Source organism: Carcharodon carcharias, chromosome 31 (genome assembly GCF_017639515.1).
Source record: "Carcharodon carcharias isolate sCarCar2 chromosome 31, sCarCar2.pri, whole genome shotgun sequence".
NCBI classification, from domain to species: domain Eukaryota; kingdom Metazoa; phylum Chordata; class Chondrichthyes; order Lamniformes; family Lamnidae; genus Carcharodon; species Carcharodon carcharias.
The window spans coordinates 19,611,422-19,636,995 of NC_054497.1; the positions used below are offsets into that span (position 1 = coordinate 19,611,422).

General features: G+C 49.8%; 1 protein-coding gene across 1 annotated transcript in view; it reads right to left on the bottom strand.

The window, feature by feature from the left end:
• Positions 1–25,574, bottom strand: part of LOC121271523 (NACHT, LRR and PYD domains-containing protein 3-like) — a 111,471-nt gene that overhangs the window by 12,898 nt on the left and 72,999 nt on the right. The window contains exons 7-10 of the mRNA XM_041177503.1: positions 11,205–11,375; positions 8,139–8,309; positions 4,847–5,017; positions 110–280 (exon numbers count right to left, since the gene is read on the bottom strand). Coding sequence (XP_041033437.1) covers positions 110–280; positions 4,847–5,017; positions 8,139–8,309; positions 11,205–11,375 — 684 coding nt within the window. The remainder of the gene's footprint in view (positions 1–109; positions 281–4,846; positions 5,018–8,138; positions 8,310–11,204; positions 11,376–25,574) is intronic.

The window sequence follows — 25,574 nt, forward strand, 5'->3', positions numbered from 1 at the left end:
ACTGGAGACTGCAAAGAACAGCACTTCCAGGGGAGAAGAGAATTATCCCGTTGTGCTCACTTGAAAGTCACCCATTGGAATTTGCAAAATAATGCTGACTGATGCTCACCTGAGACACTGTATTTTGGAGTTGTTGTTCTTCGACACTTGACACAGGCATCCTACACCTGAATCAGTTATTTTATTTCCACTGATGTCCAGGTCCAATAATCTCGAATTCTCCTTGATAACAAAGGCCAATTCTTCACAACAATCATATGTCAGGCTGTTATGTCGCAAACTGGGAGAATGCATATTAATCATTTAGAGAGACAGGGTTATTCTAATGGACTAATATTCTGTATAAAGCTATTGAACAATGCTGGTGCATGAGCTGAATTAGCACTTTACTAATTTTGTCTCATATGCTATGACGCCTTTCAAGTTATTTTTCATGAGACATCATGGAAATAAATCTGAATTTTGCAGGAGAGGTTGAAACCATTCAGCCCCAACCTGATACCTAGCCTGTTTGAAATCACTGTCCATTCACCCAGCAGACCTGTGGAGAGAGAAACAGAGTTAGCATTTCAGGTCGATGACCGATTACCAGAACTGGAGAAGGGTACAGCTATTACACAAGTACAACATAGGTTTAACGCCAGTATGGATGCAGAGAAAGGGAGGAGTGATGAAAAGAACAAGAGGGAGGATCTGTGTAGGGTGGAACTCAGGAGAGATTAAATGACAAAAAAGAGATGATGGTGCAAGGCAAAAGGGAATGATAATGGAATATCAATGGTAATGGTCTTTCCTCCCCCTCTCCTTGTTTCTGTGCCTGCTGTAACTTTTTCCAGTTCTGATGATAGGTCAACAACCTGAATCGTTAACTCCATGGGTGCATTTTAATGTAATTGATATGGGTTCAGCCCCCAAGTTGAAGAAGTGATTTGAAATCCACATCACACCTGAGGGGAGGCCCAAGCAAATTAAGGGCCTGTCAGGCTGAGGGTCTTTCCCAGGATTCAGGACCCCGGCAGTTGAAACCCCACACCCCCTCCTCCTCCCAAGAGCAGCCGGCCATCAGAGGCTGGAGCTCTCTATTACAAGCAGCAGCACCGGGAGCAGTGGCTGCTGCCAGTAATGCACCAAGGGACAGGCCTAGGGTCACTGAAGGACCCAGGCCACAGGTGAGTGTGGGCAGGATGGGGAATCGAAGGGAGGGGGTCGTGGGAGAAAGGGGCAAGCTGCTCAGCATCTTCAATCAGGCAATAACCTAGCAGGATTTATCTGGCGGTCTTCTGGAGTTATGGGAAAGTTGTGTCACTTACATGCAATCCCTGAGCCACCACTGAATTCCTGTGGGTCCAGGAGTACCTGGGTTATTTGGCTCAATAATAAGCCTATTGGACAACCCACTGTGAGCAGATGAATTTCACCCGTGAGCTCATTCCCATCTCCAATTTAATCGTAGGAGATTTGCCTGACACTGACAGACTGATGTGCAGCCTCTCCCGGTGATTTAGTGGGCCTGGTGACCATGTTTCCCAACACGATGGGCTGCATTATATCCAGTCCTGTTTCTCTCCACAGAGGCTGCCTGACCTACTGAGTATTTCCAGCATTTTCTTCTTTATTTCAATTTTCTAACACCTGAGCTATTTTGTGCCCCATTCAGTTTTTAGTTTTATTTTCTTTCTGAAACAATGATGTACTTTTCTTTTAAATTTTATAACGAATTTAGCTTCCGGTGCCATGGAATTATAGATTTTTACAGCACAAATGGAGGCCATTCGGCCCACCATGCCTACGCTGCACTTTGAACGAAGGAACTATCCCATCGTTTTATCTTATGAAAGCCTCTCATGGTTATGATCTCCTCAAATCTTCATGACATAAAAGCTTGGATTTTCTGGCCCTGTTGCAGCGAGCCAGCCAGAAGCCCTTCAACTTCGGTGGGGCTGGAAGACCCTGCCGGTGGGTGGGACCAGAAAATCCCGCCCAAAGAGTCCCATTTTTTCTTGTTTCTTCTCACAATTAATGTTTGCCCCCTCCCCCAGAAGCAAATGCAGTATCTCCATGGCCTTGAAGTCCTTCCTAAAGGGAAACAAAGACTAGACCAAACACCATTGCTTTATTTCAGCTATTTTTTTTTTATTCGTTCATGGGAATGTGGATGTCTCTGGCTAGGCCAGCATTTATTGCCCATCCCTAGTTGCCCTTGAGAAGGTGGTGGTGAGCTGCCTTCTTGAACCGTTGCAGTCCATGTGGTGTAGGTACATCCACAGTGCTGTTAGGGAGGGAGTTTCATTGACCCAGTGACTGTGAAGGAATGGCGATACAGTTCCAAGCCAGGATGGTGAGTGACTTGGAGGGGAACTTCCAGGTGGTGAGATTCCCATCTATCTGCTGCCCTTGTCCTTCTAGACGGTAGTGATCATGGGTTTGGAAGGTACTGCCTAAGATGCTTTCTGTGGCCTCAGAACATATCCCACCAAATCTCTCCACTGATCATAAGCCTGTGTTCATTCAGAGAGTAATTACTGCTGCCTTTATTACCAACATGCATCATTTACTAACACGTTATAAGAAATAGAAGCAGCAGTAGGCCATAAAGCCCCTTAAGCCTACACCATCATTTAATAAGATCATGGTTGACATTTGACCTCAACTCCATTTTTCCGCTCTATTCCCATATTCTTTGATTCCCTTAGTGTCCAAAAACCTTTCGATCCCAGTCTTAATCTACTCAATGATTGACTTCCCAAAGCCCTCTGTGGAGGAGAATTTCAATGAGTTACAACTCCTGAAGGAAGAAATTTCTACTCTTCTCAGTCCTAAATATTAACCCCTAAGTCTATGACCCCTAGTTCTAGACAGTCCAGCTGGGGGACACAGCCACTCAGTATGTACCCTTTCAAGCCCTCTAATCATTTTGCTCCCTTTCAATGAGATCACCTGTCATTCTTCTAAACTTCAGAGGAAATAGGCCCATCCTAGTCAATCTCTTCTCCTATGACAGCCCTCTCACCTGAAGAATTAATCTAATGAACATCCATTGTACCCCCACTGAAGCAAATATATCCTTCCTTAGTCAAGGAGGCCAAAACTGTACACAGTACTCCAAAGCAGCCCACTTGATTGGCACCTCTTCCACATTCACTTTCTCTACCACCAACAAACAATGGCAGCATGTGTACCATCTACAAGATGCACTGCAAAACTCACCAAGGCTCCTTAGACAGCACCTTCCAAACCCACAACCACGACCATCTAGGAGGAAAAGGGGAGCAGATTCATGGGAACACCACTACCTGGAAGTTCCTCTCAAGGCACTCACCATCTTGATTTGGAAATATATCACCATCTCTTCACTGTCGCTGGGTCAAAATCCTGGAACTCCCTCCCTAACAGCACTGTGGGTGGACCTACACCACAGGGACTGCAGCAGTTCAAGGCAGCAGCTCACCACAACATTCTCAAGGGCAATTAGGGATGGGCAATAAATGCTGGCCTAGCCAGCAACACCCGTAACTGAATTTTTAAAATATAGGCAAACCATTCCAGGCAGTAACCTCCAACTGGGTATGCTGTTATAATAATCTGCTTTTGTGAAACACTATCAAGTACCGTCTGAAGTCAATATAATTATCATAGATACTTCCCTGTTTGCCATGCTAGTGACAACATCTTAGAATTCAACTAGTTAGGAATATTTGACTAGTTCAAATGGTTAGTCAGCCATGACCTGCCATTCACAAATCCTCACTGACTCTACTTGCTCCACGATTGTTTAAGGGCTCAGTTACTCTCCCCTGATAAAATATTCCAGCAGCTTCCACACACTGATGTGTTTTATTTACTTAGGGAATGCAAATCCCCAAAGCCATGCAACGGCCTCCTCATTTACTGAGTTTAAGGTGATCAGTCTGCCATTTAGTCTGAAGAGGGCACCCTCCTCAGTCATGTGCAGCATTGTTTGTGTCTTGCCACAAGTGCACAAGGTGTTTGTACTGAGGCCCCTGCGGTGGAGACTGGCTGCACAGGGCCTGTCCTAAACCTGATTCGCAAGGACCACTCTCACCATGGTAGTTCAAAGCCTGTCGACATTCGACAGGGATTAGTCACAAGAAACTTGTTCGTGACTGATGTTAAAAAAATGGGACTATAGTTTCCTCGCTCCCCTCCTCTCTCCCTTCTTAAAAGAATATCTGCTCATCCCCCCTCTGACAATTATCTTAAATATGTTTCCTACAGCCTCCATCTCTCCTGCTACTGGAAACCGGTTCTCCCCAACTACTCTAGCAAAACCCTTTTGAACAAATCTATTATATCTCCCCTTAACCTTCTCTGCCTCTAAGATGGATAATCTCAGCTGCCACTCCAGATCAATCTGCAGAATATCATGAGAGAGAATCACACCCTTGAATTTATAATTCCCACCAACTGACATCGGGAACTCCTCTGATGTCACCGGGAGCTCCTCTGATGTCACCGGGAGCTCCTCTGACGACACCGGGAAACAGAAATAAGTTTGCAACATTCCTGTTGAACTCTTACAAATTTCAGAGCGTGATCCGGGCTTAGCTCCACACTCTACCCAGTCCGATCCAATGTTTCCTTCTCAGCAAGTCCACAGGTTTCCCTGTGCTGGTGCATGGCCACCCGGCAATTGGGAATTTGCCGCATGGGGAACAACCAGGATGCACACAAACAATATCCCCTTTAAGATGCCCACATGTGCAGCCATGCATTCATCTTAAAGGGACCATGTAGTGCAACAATTCAGCCAGGCATAACCAACAGAAGTTAGAGGCAACAATGGTTCAATCCAAATTCCACATCAAGCAAGCAGTAAGCAACCTACCTCAGTTTTTCCAGTTTGCAGTCTTGGTTTCTCAATGCGCCACACAGAATTTTACCTCCAGCGTTACCGAGCCTATTGTTGGTCAGGCTTAGCCATGACAGTGCTTGGTTTTGGGTGAGAACAGAAGCGAGGGCTTGGCAACTGTTGCTGCTGATCTGGTTATGGTTAAGACTAGAGAGATGATAATGATGTTAATGTCTAAAATACCAACTTTACACAGAATTTACACCAAAGAACAGATCGATCCATGCTCATGTTTTTGGTCCACATGATAATCCTCCCATCTTATTTCATCAAAACCCATCAGCATACCCTATTATTCCTTTCTCCCTAACGTGCTTATATAGCTTACTCTTATCAATGCTATTACTGCAAGTCCGAGAAGCTCATGGACCTCTTAGTCACGAAGATTAAGACCATCCAATCAGTTGCCTCTGCCACTACCCTTCCTTCCACTAGCACACCTGGCCAAACCTCCTCTATTCTAGCCTTGAACTCGTATCTTTCTTTAGTTTCTCTCTGATCTCCCCTCATGTCCTCTGAGCTTATCTTATCCATGAGACCCATCCCCTGCTCCCTCAAATCTACTAACCCCTCTTTGTCCCATGTTTGCTGATATGGGCAACAGTTCTCTCTTTTTCCAATGTTGCCCTCTTCTTTAAATCTGCCCTTCTCACCCCTCTCCTCAAGAAACCAACCCTTGGCCCCATTGTCCTTGCAAACTTTAGTCCTATCTCCAATCTCCCTTTTCTCTCCAAAGTCCTGGAGCATGTTGTTGCTTCCAAAATCCTTGTCCATCTTTCCCAGAACTCCATGAATGAATCCTTCCAATCTGGCTTCTGCTCTGCCAAACAGTTCTTATCAAGTCACAAAAGACATCCTGTGACTGTGACAAAGAGAACTTCGCCTCCTCGTCCTTCTTGACCTGTCTGGAGACTTTGGTCCAATCCTTGTTCAACATTTCTGCGCTGTCATCCAGATGTATATGACTGGTCTCACCTGCTTCCATTCATATCTAATTGAGACCAGAGTATCACTTACAATGGATTCCCGCTCCCACCCTGTTACTTCTGTTGTAATGCAAGAATCCATCCTTGGCCCCTTCCTACTTCTCATCTACAGCCATCCCTTGGCCACATCATATGGAAGTACAACAACGTTTTCCACATGTACACTGATGACACCCAACTCTACCTCACCACCACCTCTCGACTCCTCTGCTGTTACTACATTATCAGGCTGCTTATCCAGTACTTGCTGAGCAAAAATTTCCTCTAACTAAATATCAGGAAGATAAAGCCATTGGCCAGAATTTTCCAGTCCCGCCTGCCATGGGATCAGAAATTCCCACCCCGAAGTCAACGGACCTTTGGCTAGTCCGTCAAATTTTCCACCCTAAGCTCTGGAATTGCCTCCTTAAATGTCTCTACCTCTACCTCTCTTTCCTCCTTTAAGATACTCATTCAAACCTATCTTTTTGACCAAGCTTTAGGCCATCTACCTTATTATCGCCTTATGTGTCTAATTTTGCTTTACATTGCTCTTGTGAAATACTTTGGAACATTTTATAACCCTAGAGGTGCTATATAAATATAAAAGTTATTGTTGTTATTAGCCTCAACCACTCTCTTGTCATAGCAAGTTCCGCATTCTAAACTACTCTCTGGATAAAGAAGTTTTTCCTAAATTCCTTAATGGATTTATTCATTGCTATCTTATATTGATGACCTCTCGCTTTGGTTTCTCCATGACTGGAGACATAGACCCAGATTTTTACCACAACGGAGAGGTTCTCTGTCATGGTAAAAATCCCAGAACTAGCCAAAAGTCCCAAGTACCGCCCCCAAACATGGCATGTTCCATTTTCACAGGATCAGGACTACAGTCAGGCCAGGGTTTGCACATGCATGGTTCATGGAGACAGTTGACCAATTAAATCACCCACTGTCTCCACTGAAGTGGGATTTTGGTAGATCAGGAATGTGAAACACAGAGTCCACAGACTAGACCAAACAAGAGGAACTTGGTGGATTCATTCGGATAGTTAGGGTATCCCTTTGGGGAGGTAAGGTACCCCCTCCCTTTGGATATGGTGCCGGGTCATCTTTGGGAGAGGTAAAGCACCTTTTGGGAAAGATAACAACAGCTTTTGGGATTGTTAAAAGTAAATATGATTGTGTGGAAAAAGTGCATAAACTCATTGGAACTGTCAAGCTGTCAAAGAACCTTCAAGCTGTTGAGGAATTGTCAAAGCTGTCAAGGAACTGTCAAAGGATACTAGGTGAGCTGGAATGGAGGGGTTAAGGGCAAAGGGATGTGGGTGGGGGGCCATGAGTTGGCGCAGGGGTATGAGGGGCCATGGGATGTAGATAGAGGGACATGGGCTGTCATGGGAGTAAGAGGGGCCATGGGGGTGGGTGGGGTAATGAGGTGGCATAGTGGGTATGAGGGGGCATGGGGTGTAGGTAGAGGGGCATGGGTTGGCATAATTTGTATGAGAGGCCATGGGGGTGGGTTGGGAGACATGATATGGCATAGACTGGCATGTTTTTTTATTTTATTCTATTTTTATAGGGCCTTCTGCCTTGACTGCCTCCGCACCCGGCAACCTCCACAGTCATTCTGGGGGCAATAGGCCCGACTTCCAAACCATTCTGCACCCAATATCACCGCCACTGCCCTCCCACCCCACCTCCACACCCAAAACAAAAATCCAACCTGCAGGCAACCATTTTTAAAGGCTGCATTCATAGAGCTGGGAATTCTTCCGTCGCTACACTCCCAACTCAGGAGAGGAAATCTGGGCCATACTCGCTATGTTAAACCTATCAAACTAGTTCTTGTCCTTAAAGACTTCTATCAGGTCACCGCCCAGCCTTTTCTACATTATTCAGACATATTGTACACTCCAGCTTCCCCACTTCTTCTCTGCCACTGACCTTAAGTCTCTTTCCTCTGGTTAGTGACCTACCTGCCAGTAGAAACTGTTCTCTAGGGTAAGGAAACACAAGCTGGTCAGTGTTTCGTGAGTGCTATAACCTCTCAGTTCTAGTATAATCCTTGTAATTTTGCTTGCACTCTCTCCAGTGCCACTTTATTGCTTCATATAACATAGAGATCTAAATGATGTTCCATGTGTGGTCTAACCATGGTTCTGTACAAGTTTAATGTTTCTTCCTTGCTTTTAAATGATATCCTTCTTGAAATGAATCCCAGTGTTTGGACTGGCTATAATTTGTGTTGTAAAGATACTATGAAGTGTTAGGGCGAACACAGGGTGTTGGTCACTCACTGCAGTATTTGTAGTCTGCATTTTGGCTCCTTCAATCCATTGTACAGTGCCATGACCTCCAAGTCTTTCAGCTGGTTGTGACTCAAGTTCAGTTCTACCAGCCTCTGATTTTTGGACAACCCAGATGCCAGCTCCTCACAACAGCAAACATTGAGATCATTGTTAACAAGTCTAGGAATGAAAGGAAACAATGAGTTGGCATTTTAACTAAACTATAGAATGGGATTTTTGAGCTTTCTTAACAGTGACAGGTGCATCGCAAAGGAGCTTTGCAAGGATTGAGAAGTTCAACAGAATCTCATTCTCCTCTATAACCTTTCTTAGAATCTGGGTGCCTATACTGGGGCCTTTTCTCTTCCCTTTAAACATGAAAGGCAATCGGACAGAATTTGAACAGACCAAGTGAATGAATGGTGAGTTTGTCCCACCTCTCAGTCATTACATTTTCTCAATATCACATCTACAATCATCGGATGAAAAGAGGGTGACCAGTGTGTAAGTTCAATCAATAATGTAGGTTAGCAAAGCATTGAGTTCAATTTCACATATCAGTTATGAAAAGTACAGGGATGTGGTGCAAACACTATTTAGGATAACATGATTATTGCATTTACGTTGCATCTTTGACATTCAATGAATCAAGTCTTGGGGCAGGATTTTATGTCCTGCAGGCGGGCGCAAAATAGTGCGCGGTGAGGTCAGGCAAGCGTCCCGGGGTCATCGCGTAATCACGTGATATTTCGCTCGGCAGGCACTTGCGAGAGTCAGCAGCGCACCCGCCGACAATCAAGAGGCCCTCACGGTTGGCGGGTGGGCAAAATGGCCAGGCAGCTTTTCGATTTTTTAGCAAACGGGATAAGGTTTCCACAATTAAATTTTAAAAATAAATATAAATTATTGGGCAGAGTTTTCATTTTGTTGATGTTATTATGAGTCCCATGCCCAGGACATTTTTTTTTTCAGATTTTAAAAATCTTTCTTTTTGATTTTAAAATTCTTCAGCTCCCTGCCTTCAGGGAGGTTTCAGTGTGCGCTTCCCCCGCACTGACAGAGACTTTCACGTTCGCACTCCTCCTGCCCCCACCTCGTTAATTGGCCTGCCAGCCAGCGTGAAACCGCGGTCTGAGGCTGAGCGCGGGCTGCCGGCCATTTCCCGGCCACTCCCAGACCTGCCCGACGACCTGAAAATTCTGCCCCTGGAGCTTGGGAGACCAACTGGGACAACGTGTGGTTAATCGAGTCTGGAGGTGGCCAAAGTGCAACCAAGAGATTTTGGCTTTTTATCGCGGTGAGTAGGACCAGTGGTGGGTTATGCAAAGTCTTTTTATTCTCAGGATATGAGATTTAAAACTCAGCTCTAGATTGAGGACATACATCTTTTGGTGCTGTCTGGACAAGCATTGATAAAACAAAATTTGCCAGTGGTAAAAGTATGGGGATTTTGGTAAGGTGGTAAAAACGATCACTTTAAATCTTATCAGTGTCAAAGCCGGATGAAAGTCAGATACACAGTTTGCTGTAGCACAGATGGGCTGACAGCACAGGTTTATCTAGACAGTCCAGGACAGTTTGGAGCAATGAAACAGGAGGTATCTTCAGAAGCTGATCCCCTCCCAGCATCTTCTCAAGGAAAATTAGCAATCGGCAAAACTCTGCCCTCACCAGAGGCACTCGCATCCCAGAAATGATTTTTTTTTAAAAATCACTCAGGTTTAACATTCAAATGAGGAAGACGTTTCTGCCACAGACATTGAATGACTGGATTCCCCACTATCCTTCACATATTCCAATGATGCAGTCCTGGAAGTCAGGGGGGAGCGGTTCTAATCCAGGCACAATTGTCCAGGGCAGTAGCTCGAGGTCTTACAGTCTCATGAAAATCTTTAAGTACTAACTTCAAAAGCTTTGGTCATTTGGTGCAGAGGAGCTGAGATTTGTCGTCATTGGTAAGGATGGTCTGGAGTAATTTTTATCCTTGCACTGAATGGGCACTGCACTGTTGGACGTGCCATCTTTAGGCTAAGATGTTAAACCAAAGTCTGCTCTGTCAAGTGGCCATGAAAATTCCAAGGCACTATTTCAAAGAAGAGCAGTGGGATTATCCCCGTTGTCTTGGCCAATATTTATTCCTTAAATCAACATTACTAAAAACAGATTATCTGAGCATTATCACATTGTTGTTTGTGTGATCTTGCAGTGCGCAAAATGGCTAACACATTTCCTATGGTACAACAGTGGCTGTACCTCATTGAAACATAGGAGAAGGAGTGGACCATTCTGCCCATCGGGCCATTCAATACGATCATGGCTGGTCATCTGCTTCAATGTCTTTTTCTCAAACTATCCCCATATCTATTTATGTCATTGGTATTTAGAAATCTGTCAATTTCTGCTTTAAACATACTCAATGACTGGGCTTCCACAGCCCTCTGGGATTGGGAATTCCAAAGATAAGTTCCTCATTGCATGTTTGGGGTGTCATGAGGTCATGAAATGTGATGTAGAAACACAAGCCTTTGTTCCTTTTTCAAGGTCTTCCTGGAAGGTCGATGGGAGACATTTCCTTCTTGATCTGGTCATGATGTAAATGTAAATGGATGTATGAGGTGGACTCTAGTCTACCATCCTCACACAAGTGTGTAAAGCTTCAGAGAGAGAAGTCTTAGTGGGGACAAAGACGATAGAGGTGGAACTGAGGGAGTTGCTGAACTGTCCGTAGGTGGCTGCAATGTCCTAATGGGAAGCGGGTGCTATAAGGGGGACATACAGTTTGAAGCTTCAGTGGTAATGGAACACTTACGCCCAACCATAGCAGCTCAGAGCAATGGGAATGGAAGTGAGCAAAGAAATCTGAATGTGATCAAGCCAACATTATCAATGATTAAAATGTCAAAGTTGGCAAGACCAAGTTCCTGGAGGTGGATATGAGCAGGATTCAAAGGTAAGTTTGAAGGGTGTTTGTTGAGAAGTCAGTCAGATAGTAAAAAGTTGCAGTGGATCAGAAATTATATCGCTCTAGCGGTCCAGTGGCTATGATGATTACAGTACTGCTTTTGAAACCCTTACATTAATGTCTGCAGTCTGCACTCAGGATCCTTCAGTGCAGCAGCCAATAAAGCGATTGCAGAATGGTCTGGGAAAGTGTAGCTTAAATCCAAAGTTGATATTGTGTGTTTTTTCTTGACAACAGCAGTCAGGTCTTCCCAGGATCTTTGAGTCAAGTGCGTACCAGAAAAGCTGTGGATAAACAAGGCAAACAGTCAAACAGGGAATCAACTGAAACCAGTTCCATCGCCCAGAATAGCATTCATAAGGATTCATACGAGCTGGTGTTGAATACTGACATTTCTAACACAGGAATGACTTACAGTTTACAGTAAAGGACAATGAGGAGCTCAGTAGGGGAGGCGGTGGCATAGCAGTAATGTCACTGGATGAGCAATCCAGAGGCCCAGGTTAATGCCCTGGTGTCATGGGTTCAAATCCCATCACGGCTACTGGTGGAATTTAAACTCAATTAATAAAAAAGAGAAAACCTGGAATTAAAAGCTGGTCTCAGCAATAGTGGCTATGAAACCACTGTCGCTTGTCAAAAAAACTCTTCTAGTTCACTTCCTTCCTTTAGAGAAGGAAATCTGCCATTTTTACCTGTGACTTCAGACCCACAGCAATGTGGTTGACTCTTAAATGCCCTATGAAATGGCCTAGCAAGCCACTCAGTTGTATCAAAGTGCTACGAAAAGGAATAAAACAGGACAGGCCACATGGCATCGACTTCAGCACTGGAAACGACAACAGCATACCCAGGTCCTGCAAAGTCCTCATGAGCATCTGAGGACTTGTGTCAAAATCGGGAGAGCTGTCCCACAAACTAGACAAGCAACAGCCTGACGTAGTTATACTTAACAAATTATACCTTACAGCCAACATCCCAGTCCCAGGACGTCACTGCAGGAGTTCCTCAGGGTACTGTTCTAGGCCCAAACATCTTCAGCTGCTACATCAATGACCTTCCCTCCATCATAAGGTCAGAAGTGGGGATGTTCACTGATGATTGCACAATGTTCAGCACCATTCACAACTCCTCAGATACCGAAGCAGTCCATGTCCATATGCAACAAGACCTCGACAACATTCAGGCTTGGGCTGATAATTGGCAAATAACATCCACCTGAGTGCTAGGCAATGACCATCTCCAACAAGAGAAAATCCAACCATGTCTGCTTGACATTCAATGGCATTACCATTGCTGAATTCCCCACTATCAACATCCTGGGGTTACCATTGACTAGAACCTGAACTGGACCAGCCATGTGAATACTGTGGCTACAAGAGCAGGTCAGAGGCTGGGAATCCTGCAACACATAACTCACCTCCTGACTCCCCAAAGCTTGTCCACCAAGGCACAAGTCAGTGGTGTGAAGGAATACTCTCCGCTTGCCTGGATGAGTGCAGTTCCAACAACACACAAGATTCTCAACACCATCAAGCACAAAGCAGCCCACTTGTTTGGCACCCCATCCAACACATTCAACATTCACTCCCTTCACCAGTAATGCACAGTGGTAGCAGTACATACCACCTTCAGCAACTCACCAAGGCTCCTTTGACAGCACCTTCCAAACACACAATCTCTACCACCTAGAGGGACAAGAGAAGCGGATGCATGGGTACACTACCACCTGGAAACTCCCCTCTAAGACACACACCATCCTAACTTGGAACTATATCACCATTCCTTCACTGTTGCTGGGTCAAAATCCTGGAACTCCCTCCCTAACAGCACTGTGGGTGTACCTACACCACATGGAGTGCAGAGGTTCAAGAAGGCAGCTCACCACCACCTTCTCAAGGGCAATTAGGGATGGAGAATAAATGCTGGCCTAGTCAGCGATACCCACACCCCATGAAAGAATTAAAAAACAAAATGGTTTCTCCAGTGTGAGTGCAGGTTAGACATCCCTAAGTCGCTGATCTAACCGGGGGCATGACACCTACACAAGCACTCAGTGACCCATTTGCTGCTTACTTTGGAGCAATCTCACTTTGGAAGGCTTACAATTGCTGGGTATAGTGAAGAGTGAAAGGATTTTAACACTCATACTTCTTTGTATCATGGGGCCATACACATTTCAATGTAAACAGGTTGGCATTGGAATGTCATGACAGGAAAGCATAATTTGTCTTCTGACATTTAAAATGTTTCCGAGCAAGAAAATACATGACGGTAATGACGATATCCATGAGTGATTAAAGTGAGAGCGCTGACCCATACTGGCTTCAGATCCAGAAATGCCTCAATTTTAAAATTCTCCTCCTTTCGTTGTCCCAATTCCTCCATGGCCTTGTCCCACTTTATCCCTGTAAACTCTTCCAGCCCTACAGCCAATGTTCCCTCCAAGTTCCACAGTCATGCAACAATCTGCAATGTATTGCATGTTGAGATAAACAGGCTGCTTACAACAGACAGCACGGATTGGGGGCAGGGCTGAGCAACAAACTTCAAATGTGCAAGCAACTGGAGAAGGAGCAGGAAAAGTTGCAGCTCTGATTGGAGGAGAGGAAATCTATAATTGGAGCAGCAGCAAATGTGGGAGAGAGAAAATGAATGATTGGAGCAGCAGTGATTGCGGGAGAGAGGGATTCTGTGACTGGAGAGCAGCACGTGCGGGAGAGAGGGATTCTGTGATTGGAGGAGCAGCGAGTGTGGGAGAGAGGGATTCTGTGATTGGAGGAGCAGCAAGTGTGGGAGAGAGGGATTCTGTGATTGGAGGAGCAGCAAGTGTGGGAGAGAGGGATTCTGTAATTGAAGCAGCGAGTGCGGGAGAGAGGGATTCTGTGATTGGAGGACCAGCAAATGTGAGAGAGAGGGATTTTGTGATTAGAGCAGCGAGTGTGGGAGAGAGGGATTTTGTGATTAGAGCAGCGAGTGTGGGAGAGAGGGTTCTGTGATTGGAGGAGCAGCGGGTGTGGGAGAGAGGGATTCTGTGATTGGAGGAGCAGCGGGTGTGGGAGAGAGGGATTCTGTAATTCGAGGAGCAGCGAGTGTGGGAGAGAGGGATTCTGTGATTGGAGGAGCAGCGGGTGTGGGAGAGAGGGATTCTGTGATTGGAGGAGCAGCGGGTGTGGGAGAGAGGGATTCTGTGATTGGAGGAGCAGCGAGTGTGGGAGAGAGGGATTCTGTGATTGGAGGAGCAGCGAGTGTGGGAGAGAGGGATTCTGTGATTGGAGCAGCGAGTGTGGGAGAGAGGGATTCTGTAATTCGAGGAGCAGCGAGTGTGGGAGAGAGGGATTCTGTGATTGGAGGAGCAGTGAGTGTGGGAGAGAGGGTTCTGTGATTGGAGCAGTGAGTGTGGGAGAGAGGGATTCTGTGATTGGAGCAGCGAGTGTAGGAGAGAGGGATTCTGTGATTGGAGCAGCGAGTGTGGGAGAGAGGGATTCTGTGATTGGAGGAGCAGCGAGTGTGGGAGAGAGGGATTCTGTGATTGGAGCAGCGAGTGTGGGAGAGAGGGATTCTGTGATTGGAGCAGTGAGTGTGGGAGAGAGGGATTCTGTGATTGGAGGAGCAGCGAGTGTGGGAGAGAGGGATTCTGTGATTGGAGCAGCGAGTGTGGGAGAGAGGGATTCTGTGATTGGAGCAGCGAGTGTGGGAGAGAGGGATTCTGTGATTGGAGGAGCAGCGAGTGTGGGAGAGAGGGATTCTGTGATTGGAGCAGCGAGTGTGGGAGAGAGGGATTCTGTGATTGGAGCAGTGAGTGTGGGAGAGAGGGATTCTGTGATTGGAGCAGCAAGTGTGGGAGAGAGGGATTCTGTGATTGGAGCAGTGAGTGTGGGAGAGAGGGATTCTGTGATTGGAGGAGTAGCAAGTGTGGGAGAGAGGGATTCTGTGATTGGAGCAGTGAGTGTGGGAGAGAGGGATTCTGTGATTGGAGGAGCAGCGAGTGTGGGAGAGAGGGATTCTGTGATTGGAGGAGCAGCGAGTGTGGGAGAGAGGGATTCTGTGATTGGAGCAGCGAGTGTGGGAGAGAGGGATTCTGTGATTGGAGCAGCGAGTGTGGGAGAGAGGGATTCTGTGATTGGAGGAGCAGCGAGTGTGGGAGAGAGGGATTCTGTGATTGGAACAGCGAGTGTGGGAGAGAGGGATTCTGTGATTGGAGCAGCGAGTGTGGGAGAGAGGGATTCTGTGATTGGAGGAGCAGCGAGTGTGGGAGAGAGGGATTCTGTGATTGGAGCAGCGAGTGTGGGAGAGAGGGATTCTGTGATTGGAGGAGCAGCGAGTGTGGGAGAGAGGGATTCTGTGATTGGAGGAGCAGCGAGTGTGGGAGAGAGGGATTCTGTGATTGGAGGAGCAGCGAGTGTGGGAGAGAGGGATTCTGTGATTGGAGAGCAGCGAGTGTGGGAGAGAGGGATTCTGTGATTGGAGAGCAGCGAGTGTGGGAGAGAGGGATTCTGTGATTGGAGGAGCAGCGAGTGTGGGAGAGAGGGATTCTGTGATTGGAGCAGCGAGTGTGGGAGAGAGGGATTCTGTGATTGGAGGAGCAGTGAGTGTGGGAGAGAGGGATTCTGTGATTGGAGGAGCAGCGAGTGTGGGAGAGAGGGATTCTGTGATTGGAGCAGCGAGTGTGGGAGAGAGGGATTCTGTGATTGGAGGAGCAGCGAGTGTGGGAGAGAGGGATTCTGTGATTGGAGGAGCAGCGAGTGTGGGAGAGAGGGATTCTGTGATTGGAGCAGCGAGTGTGGGAGAGAGGGATTCTGTGATTGGGAGCAGCGAGTGTGGGAGAGAGGGATTCTGTGATTGGAGCAGCGAGTGTGGGAGAGAGGGATTCTGTGATTGGAGACAGCGAGTGTGGGAGAGAGGGATTCTGTGATTGGAGCAGCGAGTGTGGGAGAGAGGGATTCTGTGATTGGAGAGCAGCGAGTGTGGGAGAGAGGGATTCTGTGATTGGAGCAGCGAGTGTGGGAGAGAGGGATTCTGTGATTGGAGCAGCGAGTGTGGGAGAGAGGGATTCTGTGATTGGAGCAGCGAGTGTGGGAGAGAGGGATTCTGTGATTGGAGCAGCGAGTGTGGGAGAGAGGGATTCTGTGATTGGAGCAGCGAGTGTGGGAGAGAGGGATTCTGTGATTGGAGCAGCAAGTGTGGGAGAGAGGGATTCTGTGATTGGAGCAGCGGGTGTGGGAGAGAGGGATTCTGTGATTGGAAGAGCGAGTGTGGGAGAGAGGGATTCTGTGATTGGAGCAGCGAGTGTGGGAGAGAGGGATTCTGTGATTGGAGGAGCAGCGAGTGTGGGAGAGAGGGATTCTGTGATTGGAAGCAGCGAGTGTGGGAGAGAGGGATTCTGTGATTGGAGCAGCGAGTGTGGGAGAGAGGGATTCTGTGATTGGAAGCAGCGAGTGTGGGAGAGAGGGATTCTGTGATTGGAGAGCAGCGAGTGTGGGAGAGAGGGATTCTGTGATTGGAGCAGCGAGTGTGGGAGAGAGGGATTCTGTGATTGGAGAGCAGCGAGTGTGGGAGAGAGGGATTCTGTGATTGGAGCAGCGAGTGTGGGAGAGAGGGATTCTGTGATTGGAGCAGCGAGTGTGGGAGAGAGGGATTCTGTGATTGAAGCAGCGAGTGTGGGAGAGAGGGATTCTGTGATTGGAGGAGCAGCGAGTGTGGGAGAGAGGGATTCTGTGATTGGAACAGCGAGTGTGGGAGAGAGGGATTCTGTGATTGGAGGAGTAGCAAGTGTGGGAGAGAGGGATTCTGTGATTGGAGCAGCGAGTGTGGGAGAGAGGGATTCTGTGATTGGAACAGCGAGTGTGGGAGAGAGGGATTCTGTGATTGGAGCAGCAGCGAGTGTGGGAGAGAGGGATTCTGTGATTGGAGGAGCAGCGAGTGTGGGAGAGAGGGATTCTGTGATTGGAGCAGCGAGTGTGGGAGAGAGGGATTCTGTGATTGAAGCAGCGAGTGTGGGAGAGAGGGATTCTGTGATTGGAGCAGCGAGTGTGGGAGAGAGGGATTCTGTGATTGGAGCAGCGAGTGTGGGAGAGAGGGATTCTGTGATTGGAGCAGCGAGTGTGGGAGAGAGGGATTCTGTGATTGGAGCAGCGAGTGTGGGAGAGAGGGATTCTGTGATTGGAGCAGCGAGTGTGGGAGAGAGGGATTCTGTGATTGGAGCAGCGAGTGTGGGAGAGAGGGATTCTGTGATTGGAGCAGCGAGTGTGGGAGAGAGGGATTCTGTGATTGGAGCAGCGAGTGTGGGAGAGAGGGATTCTGTGATTGGAGCAGCGAGTGTGGGAGAGAGGGATTCTGTGATTGGAGGAGCAGCGAGTGTGGGAGAGAGGGATTCTGTGATTGGAGCAGCGAGTGTGGGAGAGAGGGATTCTGTGATTGGAACAGCGAGTGTGGGAGAGAGGGATTCTGTGATTGGAGCAGCGAGTGTGGGAGAGAGGGATTCTGTGATTGGAGCAGCGAGTGTGGGAGAGAGGGATTCTGTGATTGGAGCAGCGAGTGTGGGAGAGAGGGATTCTGTGATTGGAACAGCGAGTGTGGGAGAGAGGGATTCTGTGATTGGAGCAGCGAGTGTGGGAGAGAGGGATTCTGTGACTGGAGAGCAGCGAGTGTGGGAGAGAGGGATTCTGTGATTGGAGAGCAGCGAGTGTGGGAGAGAGGGATTCTGTGATTGGAGCAGCGAGTGTGGGAGAGAGGGATTCTGTGATTGGAGCAGCGAGTGTGGGAGAGAGGGATTCTGTGATTGGAGGAGCAGCGAGTGTGGGAGAGAGGGATTCTGTGATTGGAGAGCAGCGAGTGTGGGAGAGAGGGATTCTGTGATTGGAGGAGCAGCGAGTGTGGGAGAGAGGGATTCTGTGATTGGAGCAGCAAGTGTGGGAGAGAGGGATTCTGTGACTGAAAGCAGCAAGTGTGGGAGAGAGGGATTCTGTGATTGGAGGAGCAGCGAGTGTGGGAGAGAGGGATTCTGTGATTGGAGGAGCAGCGAGTGTGGGAGAGAGGGATTCTGTGATTGGAACAGCGAGTGTGGGAGAGAGGGATTCTGTGATTGGAGCAGCGAGTGTGGGAGAGAGGGATTCTGTGATTGGAGGAGCAGCGAGTGTGGGAGAGAGGGATTCTGTGATTGGAGGAGCAGCGAGTGTGGGAGAGAGGGATTCTGTGATTGGAGCAGCGAGTGTGGGAGAGAGGGATTCTGTGATTGGAGGAGCAGCGAGTGTGGGAGAGAGGGATTCTGTGATTGGAGCAGCGAGTGTGGGAGAGAGGGATTCTGTGATTGGAGGAGCAGCGAGTGTGGGAGAGAGGGATTCTGTGATTGGAGCAGCGAGTGTGGGAGAGAGGGATTCTGTGATTGGAGCAGCGAGTGTGGGAGAGAGGGATTCTGTGATTGGGAGCAGCGAGTGTGGGAGAGAGGGATTCTGTGATTGGAGCAGCGAGTGTGGGAGAGAGGGATTCTGTGATTGGAGCAGCGAGTGTGGGAGAGAGGGATTCTGTGATTGGAGCAGCGAGTGTGGGAGAGAGGGATTCTGTGATTGGAACAGCGAGTGTGGGAGAGAGGGATTCTGTGATTGGAGGAGCAGCGAGTGTGGGAGAGAGGGATTCTGTGATTGGAGCAGCGAGTGTGGGAGAGAGGGATTCTGTGATTGGAGCAGCGAGTGTGGGAGAGAGGGATTCTGTGATTGGAGCAGCGAGTGTGGGAGAGAGGGATTCTGTGATTGGAGCAGCGAGTGTGGGAGAGAGGGATTCTGTGATTGGAGCAGCAGCGAGTGTGGGAGAGAGGGATTCTGTGATTGGAGCAGCGAGTGTGGGAGAGAGGGATTCTGTGATTGGAGGAGCAGCGAGTGTGGGAGAGAGGGATTCTGTGATTGGAGAGCAGCAAGTGTGGGAGAGAGGGATTCTGTGATTGGAGCAGCGAGTGTGGGAGAGAGGGATTCTGTGATTGGAGGAGCAGCGAGTGTGGGAGAGAGGGATTCTGTGATTGGAGCAGCGAGTGTGGGAGAGAGGGATTCTGTGATTGGAGGAGCAGCGAGTGTGGGAGAGAGGGATTCTGTGATTGGAGCAGCGAGTGTGGGAGAGAGGGATTCTGTGATTGGAGCAGCGAGTGTGGGAGAGAGGGATTCTGTGATTGAAGCAGCGAGTGTGGGAGAGAGGGATTCTGTGATTGGAGCAGCGAGTGTGGGAGAGAGGGATTCTGTGATTGAAGCAGCGGGTGTGGGAGAGAGGGATTCTGTGATTGGAGCAGCGAGTGTGGGAGAGAGGGATTCTGTGATTGGAGCAGCGAGTGTGGGAGAGAGGGATTCTGTGATTGGAGCAGCAGCGAGTGTGGGAGAGAGGGATTCTGTGATTGGAGCAGCGAGTGTGGGAGAGAGGGATTCTGTGATTGGAGCAGCGAGTGTGGGAGAGAGGGATTCTGTGATTGGAGCAGCGAGTGTGGGAGAGAGGGATTCTGTGATTGGAGCAGCGAGTGTGGGAGAGAGGGATTCTGTGATTGGAGGAGCAGCGAGTGTGGGAGAGAGGGATTCTGTGATTGGAGGAGCAGCGAGTGTGGGAGAGAGGGATTCTGTGATTGGAGCAGCGAGTGTGGGAGAGAGGGATTCTGTGATTGGAGCAGCGAGTGTGGGAGAGAGGGATTCTGTGATTGGAGGAGCTGCGAGTGTGGGAGAGAGGGATTCTGTGATTGGAGCAGCGAGTGTGGGAGAGAGGGATTCTGTGATTGGAGGAGCAGCGAGTGTGGGAGAGAGGGATTCTGTGATTGGAGCAGCGAGTGTGGGAGAGAGGGATTCTGTGATTGGAGCAGCGAGTGTGGGAGAGAGGGATTCTGTGATTGGAGCAGCGAGTGTGGGAGAGAGGGATTCTGTGATTGGAGCAGCGAGTGTGGGAGAGAGGGATTCTGTGATTGGAGCAGCGAGTGTGGGAGAGAGGGATTCTGTGATTGGAGGAGCAGCGAGTGTGGGAGAGAGGGATTCTGTGACTGGAGAGCAGCGACTGTGGGAGAGAGGGATTCTGTGATTGGAGCAGCGAGTGTGGGAGAGAGGGATTCTGTGATTGGAGAGCAGCGAGTGTGGGAGAGAGGGATTCTGTGATTGGAGGAGCAGCGAGTGTGGGAGAGAGGGATTCTGTGATTGGAGCAGCGAGTGTGGGAGAGAGGGATTCTGTGATTGGAGGAGCAGCGAGTGTGGGAGAGAGGGATTCTGTGATTGGAGCAGCGAGTGTGGGAGAGAGGGATTCTGTGATTGGAACAGCGAGTGTGGGAGAGAGGGATTCTGTGATTGGAGGAGCAGCAAGTGTGGGAGAGAGGGATTCTGTGACTGGAGAGCAGCGAGTGTGGGAGAGAGGGATTCTGTGATTGGAGGAGCAGCGAGTGTGGGAGAGAGGGATTCTGTGATTGGAGGAGCAGCGAGTGTGGGAGAGAGGGATTCTGTGATTGGAGGAGCAGCGAGTGTGGGAGAGAGGGATTCTGTGACTGGAGAGCAGCGAGTGTGGGAGAGAGGGATTCTGTGATTGGAGGAGCAGCGAGTGTGGGAGAGAGGGATTCTGTGACTGGAGAGCAGCGAGTGTGGGAGAGAGGGATTCTGTGATTGGAGCAGCGAGTGTGGGAGAGAGGGATTCTGTGATTGGAGAGCAGCGAGTGTGGGAGAGAGGGATTCTGTGATTGGAGGAGCAGCGAGTGTGGGAGAGAGGGATTCTGTGATTGGAGGAGCAGCGAGTGTGGGAGAGAGGGATTCTGTGATTGGAGCAGCGAGTGTGGGAGAGAGGGATTCTGTGATTGGAGCAGCGAGTGTGGGAGAGAGGGATTCTGTGATTGGAGCAGCGAGTGTGGGAGAGAGGGATTCTGTGATTGGAGGAGCAGCGAGTGTGGGAGAGAGGGATTCTGTGATTGGAACAGCGAGTGTGGGAGAGAGGGATTCTGTGATTGGAGAGCAGCGAGTGTGGGAGAGAGGGATTCTGTGATTGGAGGAGCAGCGAGTGTGGGAGAGAGGGATTCTGTGATTGGAGGAGCAGCGAGTGTGGGAGAGAGGGATTCTGTGATTGGAGCAGCGAGTGTGGGAGAGAGGGATTCTGTGATTGGAGGAGCAGCGAGTGTGGGAGAGAGGGATTCTGTGATTGGAGGAGCAGCGAGTGTGGGAGAGAGGGATTCTGTGATTGGAGGAGCAGCGAGTGTGGGAGAGAGGGATTCTGTGATTGGAGGAGCAGCAGGTGTGGGAGAGAGGGATTCTGTGATTGGAGCAGCGAGTGTGGGAGAGAGGGATTCTGTGATTGGAGCAGCGAGTGTGGGAGAGAGGGATTCTGTGATTGGAGGAGCAGCAAGTGTGGGAGAGAGGGATTCTGTGATTGGAGGAGCAGCGAGTGTGGGAGAGAGGGATTCTGTGATTGGAGCAGCGAGTGTGGGAGAGAGGGATTCTGTGATTGGAGCAGCGAGTGTGGGAGAGAGGGATTCTGTGATTGGAGCAGCGAGTGTGGGAGAGAGGGATTCTGTGATTGAGAGCAGCGAGTGTGGGAGAGAGGGATTCTGTGATTGGAGCAGTGAGTGTGGGAGAGAGGGATTCTGTGATTGGAGCAGCGAGTGTGGGAGAGAGGGATTCTGTGATTGGAGGAGCAGCGGGTGTGGGAGAGAGGGATTCTGTGATTGGAGCAGCGAGTGTGGGAGAGAGGGATTCTGTGATTGGAGAGCAGCGAGTGTGGGAGAGAGGGATTCTGTGATTGGAGCAGCGAGTGTGGGAGAGAGGGATTCTGTGATTGGAGGAGCAGCGAGTGTGGGAGAGAGGGATTCTGTGATTGGAGGAGCAGCGAGTGTGGGAGAGAGGGATTCTGTGATTGGAGGAGCAGCGAGTGTGGGAGAGAGGGATTCTGTGATTGGAGGAGCAGCGAGTGTGGGAGAGAGGGATTCTGTGATTGGAGGAGCAGCGAGTGTGGGAGAGAGGGATTCTGTGATTGGAGAGCAGCGAGTGTGGGAGAGAGGGATTCTGTGATTGGAGCAGCGAGTGTGGGAGAGAGGGATTCTGTGATTGGAGCAGCGAGTGTGGGAGAGAGGGATTCTGTGATTGGAGCAGCGAGTGTGGGAGAGAGGGATTCTGTGATTGGAGGAGCAGCAAGTGTGGGAGAGAGGGATTCTGTGATTGGAGGAGCAGCGAGTGTGGGAGAGAGGGATTCTGTGATTGGAGCAGCGAGTGTGGGAGAGAGGGATTCTGTGATTGGAGCAGCGAGTGTGGGAGAGAGGGATTCTGTGATTGGAGCAGCGAGTGTGGGAGAGAGGGATTCTGTGATTGGAGGAGCAGCGAGTGTGGGAGAGAGGGATTCTGTGATTGGAGGAGCAGCGAGTGTGGGAGAGAGGGATTCTGTGATTGGAGGAGCAGCGAGTGTGGGAGAGAGGGATTCTGTGATTGGAGGAGCAGTGAGTGTGGGAGAGAGGGATTCTGTGATTGGAGCAGCGAGTGTGGGAGAGAGGGATTCTGTGATTGGAGCAGCGAGTGTGGGAGAGAGGGATTCTGTGATTGGAGCAGCGAGTGTGGGAGAGAGGGATTCTGTGATTGGAGAGCAGCGAGTGTGGGAGAGAGGGATTCTGTGATTGGAGCAGCGAGTGTGGGAGAGAGGGATTCTGTGATTGGAGCAGCGAGTGTGGGAGAGAGGGATTCTGTGATTGGAGCAGCGAGTGTGGGAGAGAGGGATTCTGTGATTGGAGCAGCGAGTGTGGGAGAGAGGGATTCTGTGATTGGAGCAGCGAGTGTGGGAGAGAGGGATTCTGTGATTGGAGGAGCAAGTGTGGGAGAGAGGGATTCTGTGATTGGAGCAGCGAGTGTGGGAGAGAGGGATTCTGTGATTGGAGCAGCGAGTGTGGGAGAGAGGGATTCTGTGATTGGAGGAGCAGCGAGTGTGGGAGAGAGGGATTCTGTGATTGGAGCAGCGAGTGTGGGAGAGAGGGATTCTGTGATTGGAGCAGCGAGTGTGGGAGAGAGGGATTCTGTGATTGGAGGAGCAGCGAGTGTGGGAGAGAGGGATTCTGTGATTGGAGGAGCAGCGAGTGTGGGAGAGAGGGATTCTGTGATTGGAGCAGCGAGTGTGGGAGAGAGGGATTCTGTGATTGGAGCAGCGAGTGTGGGAGAGAGGGATTCTGTGATTGGAGCAGCGAGTGTGGGAGAGAGGGATTCTGTGATTGGAGGAGCAGCGAGTGTGGGAGAGAGGGATTCTGTGATTGGAGGAGCAGCGAGTGTGGGAGAGAGGGATTCTGTGATTGGAGGAGCAGCGAGTGTGGGAGAGAGGGATTCTGTGATTGGAGCAGCGAGTGTGGGAGAGAGGGATTCTGTGATTGGAGGAGCAGCGAGTGTGGGAGAGAGGGATTCTGTGATTGGAGGAGCAGCGAGTGTGGGAGAGAGGGATTCTGTGATTGGAGCAGCGAGTGTGGGAGAGAGGGATTCTGTGATTGGAGCAGCGAGTGTGGGAGAGAGGGATTCTGTGATTGGAACAGCGAGTGTGGGAGAGAGGGATTCTGTGATTGGAGGAGCAGCGAGTGTGGGAGAGAGGGATTCTGTGATTGGAGGAGCAGCAAGTGTGGGAGAGAGGGATTCTGTGATTGGAGGAGCAGCGAGTGTGGGAGAGAGGGATTCTGTGATTGGAGGAGCAGCGAGTGTGGGAGAGAGGGATTCTGTGATTGGAGGAGCAGCGAGTGTGGGAGAGAGGGATTCTGTGATTGGAGCAGCGAGTGTGGGAGAGAGGGATTCTGTGATTGGAGCAGCGAGTGTGGGAGAGAGGGATTCTGTGATTGGAGCAGCGAGTGTGGGAGAGAGGGATTCTGTGATTGGAGGAGCAGCTAGTGTGGGAGAGAGGGATTCTGTGATTGGAGGAGCAGCGAGTGTGGGAGAGAGGGATTCTGTGATTGGAGCAGCGAGTGTGGGAGAGAGGGATTCTGTGATTGGAGCAGCGAGTGTGGGAGAGAGGGATTCTGTGATTGGAGGAGCAGCGAGTGTGGGAGAGAGGGATTCTGTGATTGGAGAGCAGCGAGTGTGGGAGAGAGGGATTCTGTGATTGGAGCAGCGAGTGTGGGAGAGAGGGATTCTGTGATTGGAGCAGCGAGTGTGGGAGAGAGGGATTCTGTGATTGGAGCAGCGAGTGTGGGAGAGAGGGATTCTGTGATTGGAGGAGCAGCGAGTGTGGGAGAGAGGGATTCTGTGATTGGAGCAGCGAGTGTGGGAGAGAGGGATTCTGTGATTGGAGCAGCGAGTGTGGGAGAGAGGGATTCTGTGATTGGAGGAGCAGCGAGTGTGGGAGAGAGGGATTCTGTGATTGGAGCAGCGAGTGTGGGAGAGAGGGATTCTGTGATTGGAGCAGCGAGTGTGGGAGAGAGGGATTCTGTGATTGGAGGAGCAGCGAGTGTGGGAGAGAGGGATTCTGTGATTGGAGCAGCGAGTGTGGGAGAGAGGGATTCTGTGATTGGAGGAGCAGCAAGTGTGGGAGAGAGGGATTCTGTGATTGGAGGAGCAGCAAGTGTGGGAGAGAGGGATTCTGTGATTGAAGCAGCGAGTGTGGGAGAGAGGGATTCTGTGATTGGAGAGCAGCGAGTGTGGGAGAGAGGGATTCTGTGATTGGAGCAGCGAGTGTGGGAGAGAGGGATTCTGTGATTGGAGCAGCGAGTGTGGGAGAGAGGGATTCTGTGACTGGAGGAGCAGCGAGTGTGGGAGAGAGGGATTCTGTGATTGGAGCAGCGAGTGTGGGAGAGAGGGATTCTGTGATTGGAGCAGCGAGTGTGGGAGAGAGGGATTCTGTGATTGGAGCAGCGAGTGTGGGAGAGAGGGATTCTGTGATTGGAGCAGCGAGTGTGGGAGAGAGGGATTCTGTGATTGGAGGAGCAGCGAGTGTGGGAGAGAGGGATTCTGTGATTGGAGCAGCGAGTGTGGGAGAGAGGGATTCTGTGATTGGAGCAGCGAGTGTGGGAGAGAGGGATTCTGTGATTGGAGCAGCGAGTGTGGGAGAGAGGGATTCTGTGATTGGAGGAGCAGCGAGTGTGGGAGAGAGGGATTCTGTGATTGGAGGAGCAGCGAGTGTGGGAGAGAGGGATTCTGTGATTGGAGCAGCGAGTGTGGGAGAGAGGGATTCTGTGATTGGAGGAGCAGCGAGTGTGGGAGAGAGGGATTCTGTGATTGGAGGAGCAGCAAGTGTGGGAGAGAGGGATTCTGTGATTGGAGGAGCAGCGAGTGTGGGAGAGAGGGATTCTGTGATTGGAGAGCAGCGAGTGTGGGAGAGAGGGATTCTGTGATTGGAGCAGCGAGTGTGGGAGAGAGGGATTCTGTGATTGGAGCAGCGAGTGTGGGAGAGAGGGATTCTGTGATTGGAGGAGCAGCGAGTGTGGGAGAGAGGGATTCTGTGATTGGAGCAGCGAGTGTGGGAGAGAGGGATTCTGTGATTGGAGCAGCGAGTGTGGGAGAGAGGGATTCTGTGATTGGAGCAGCGAGTGTGGG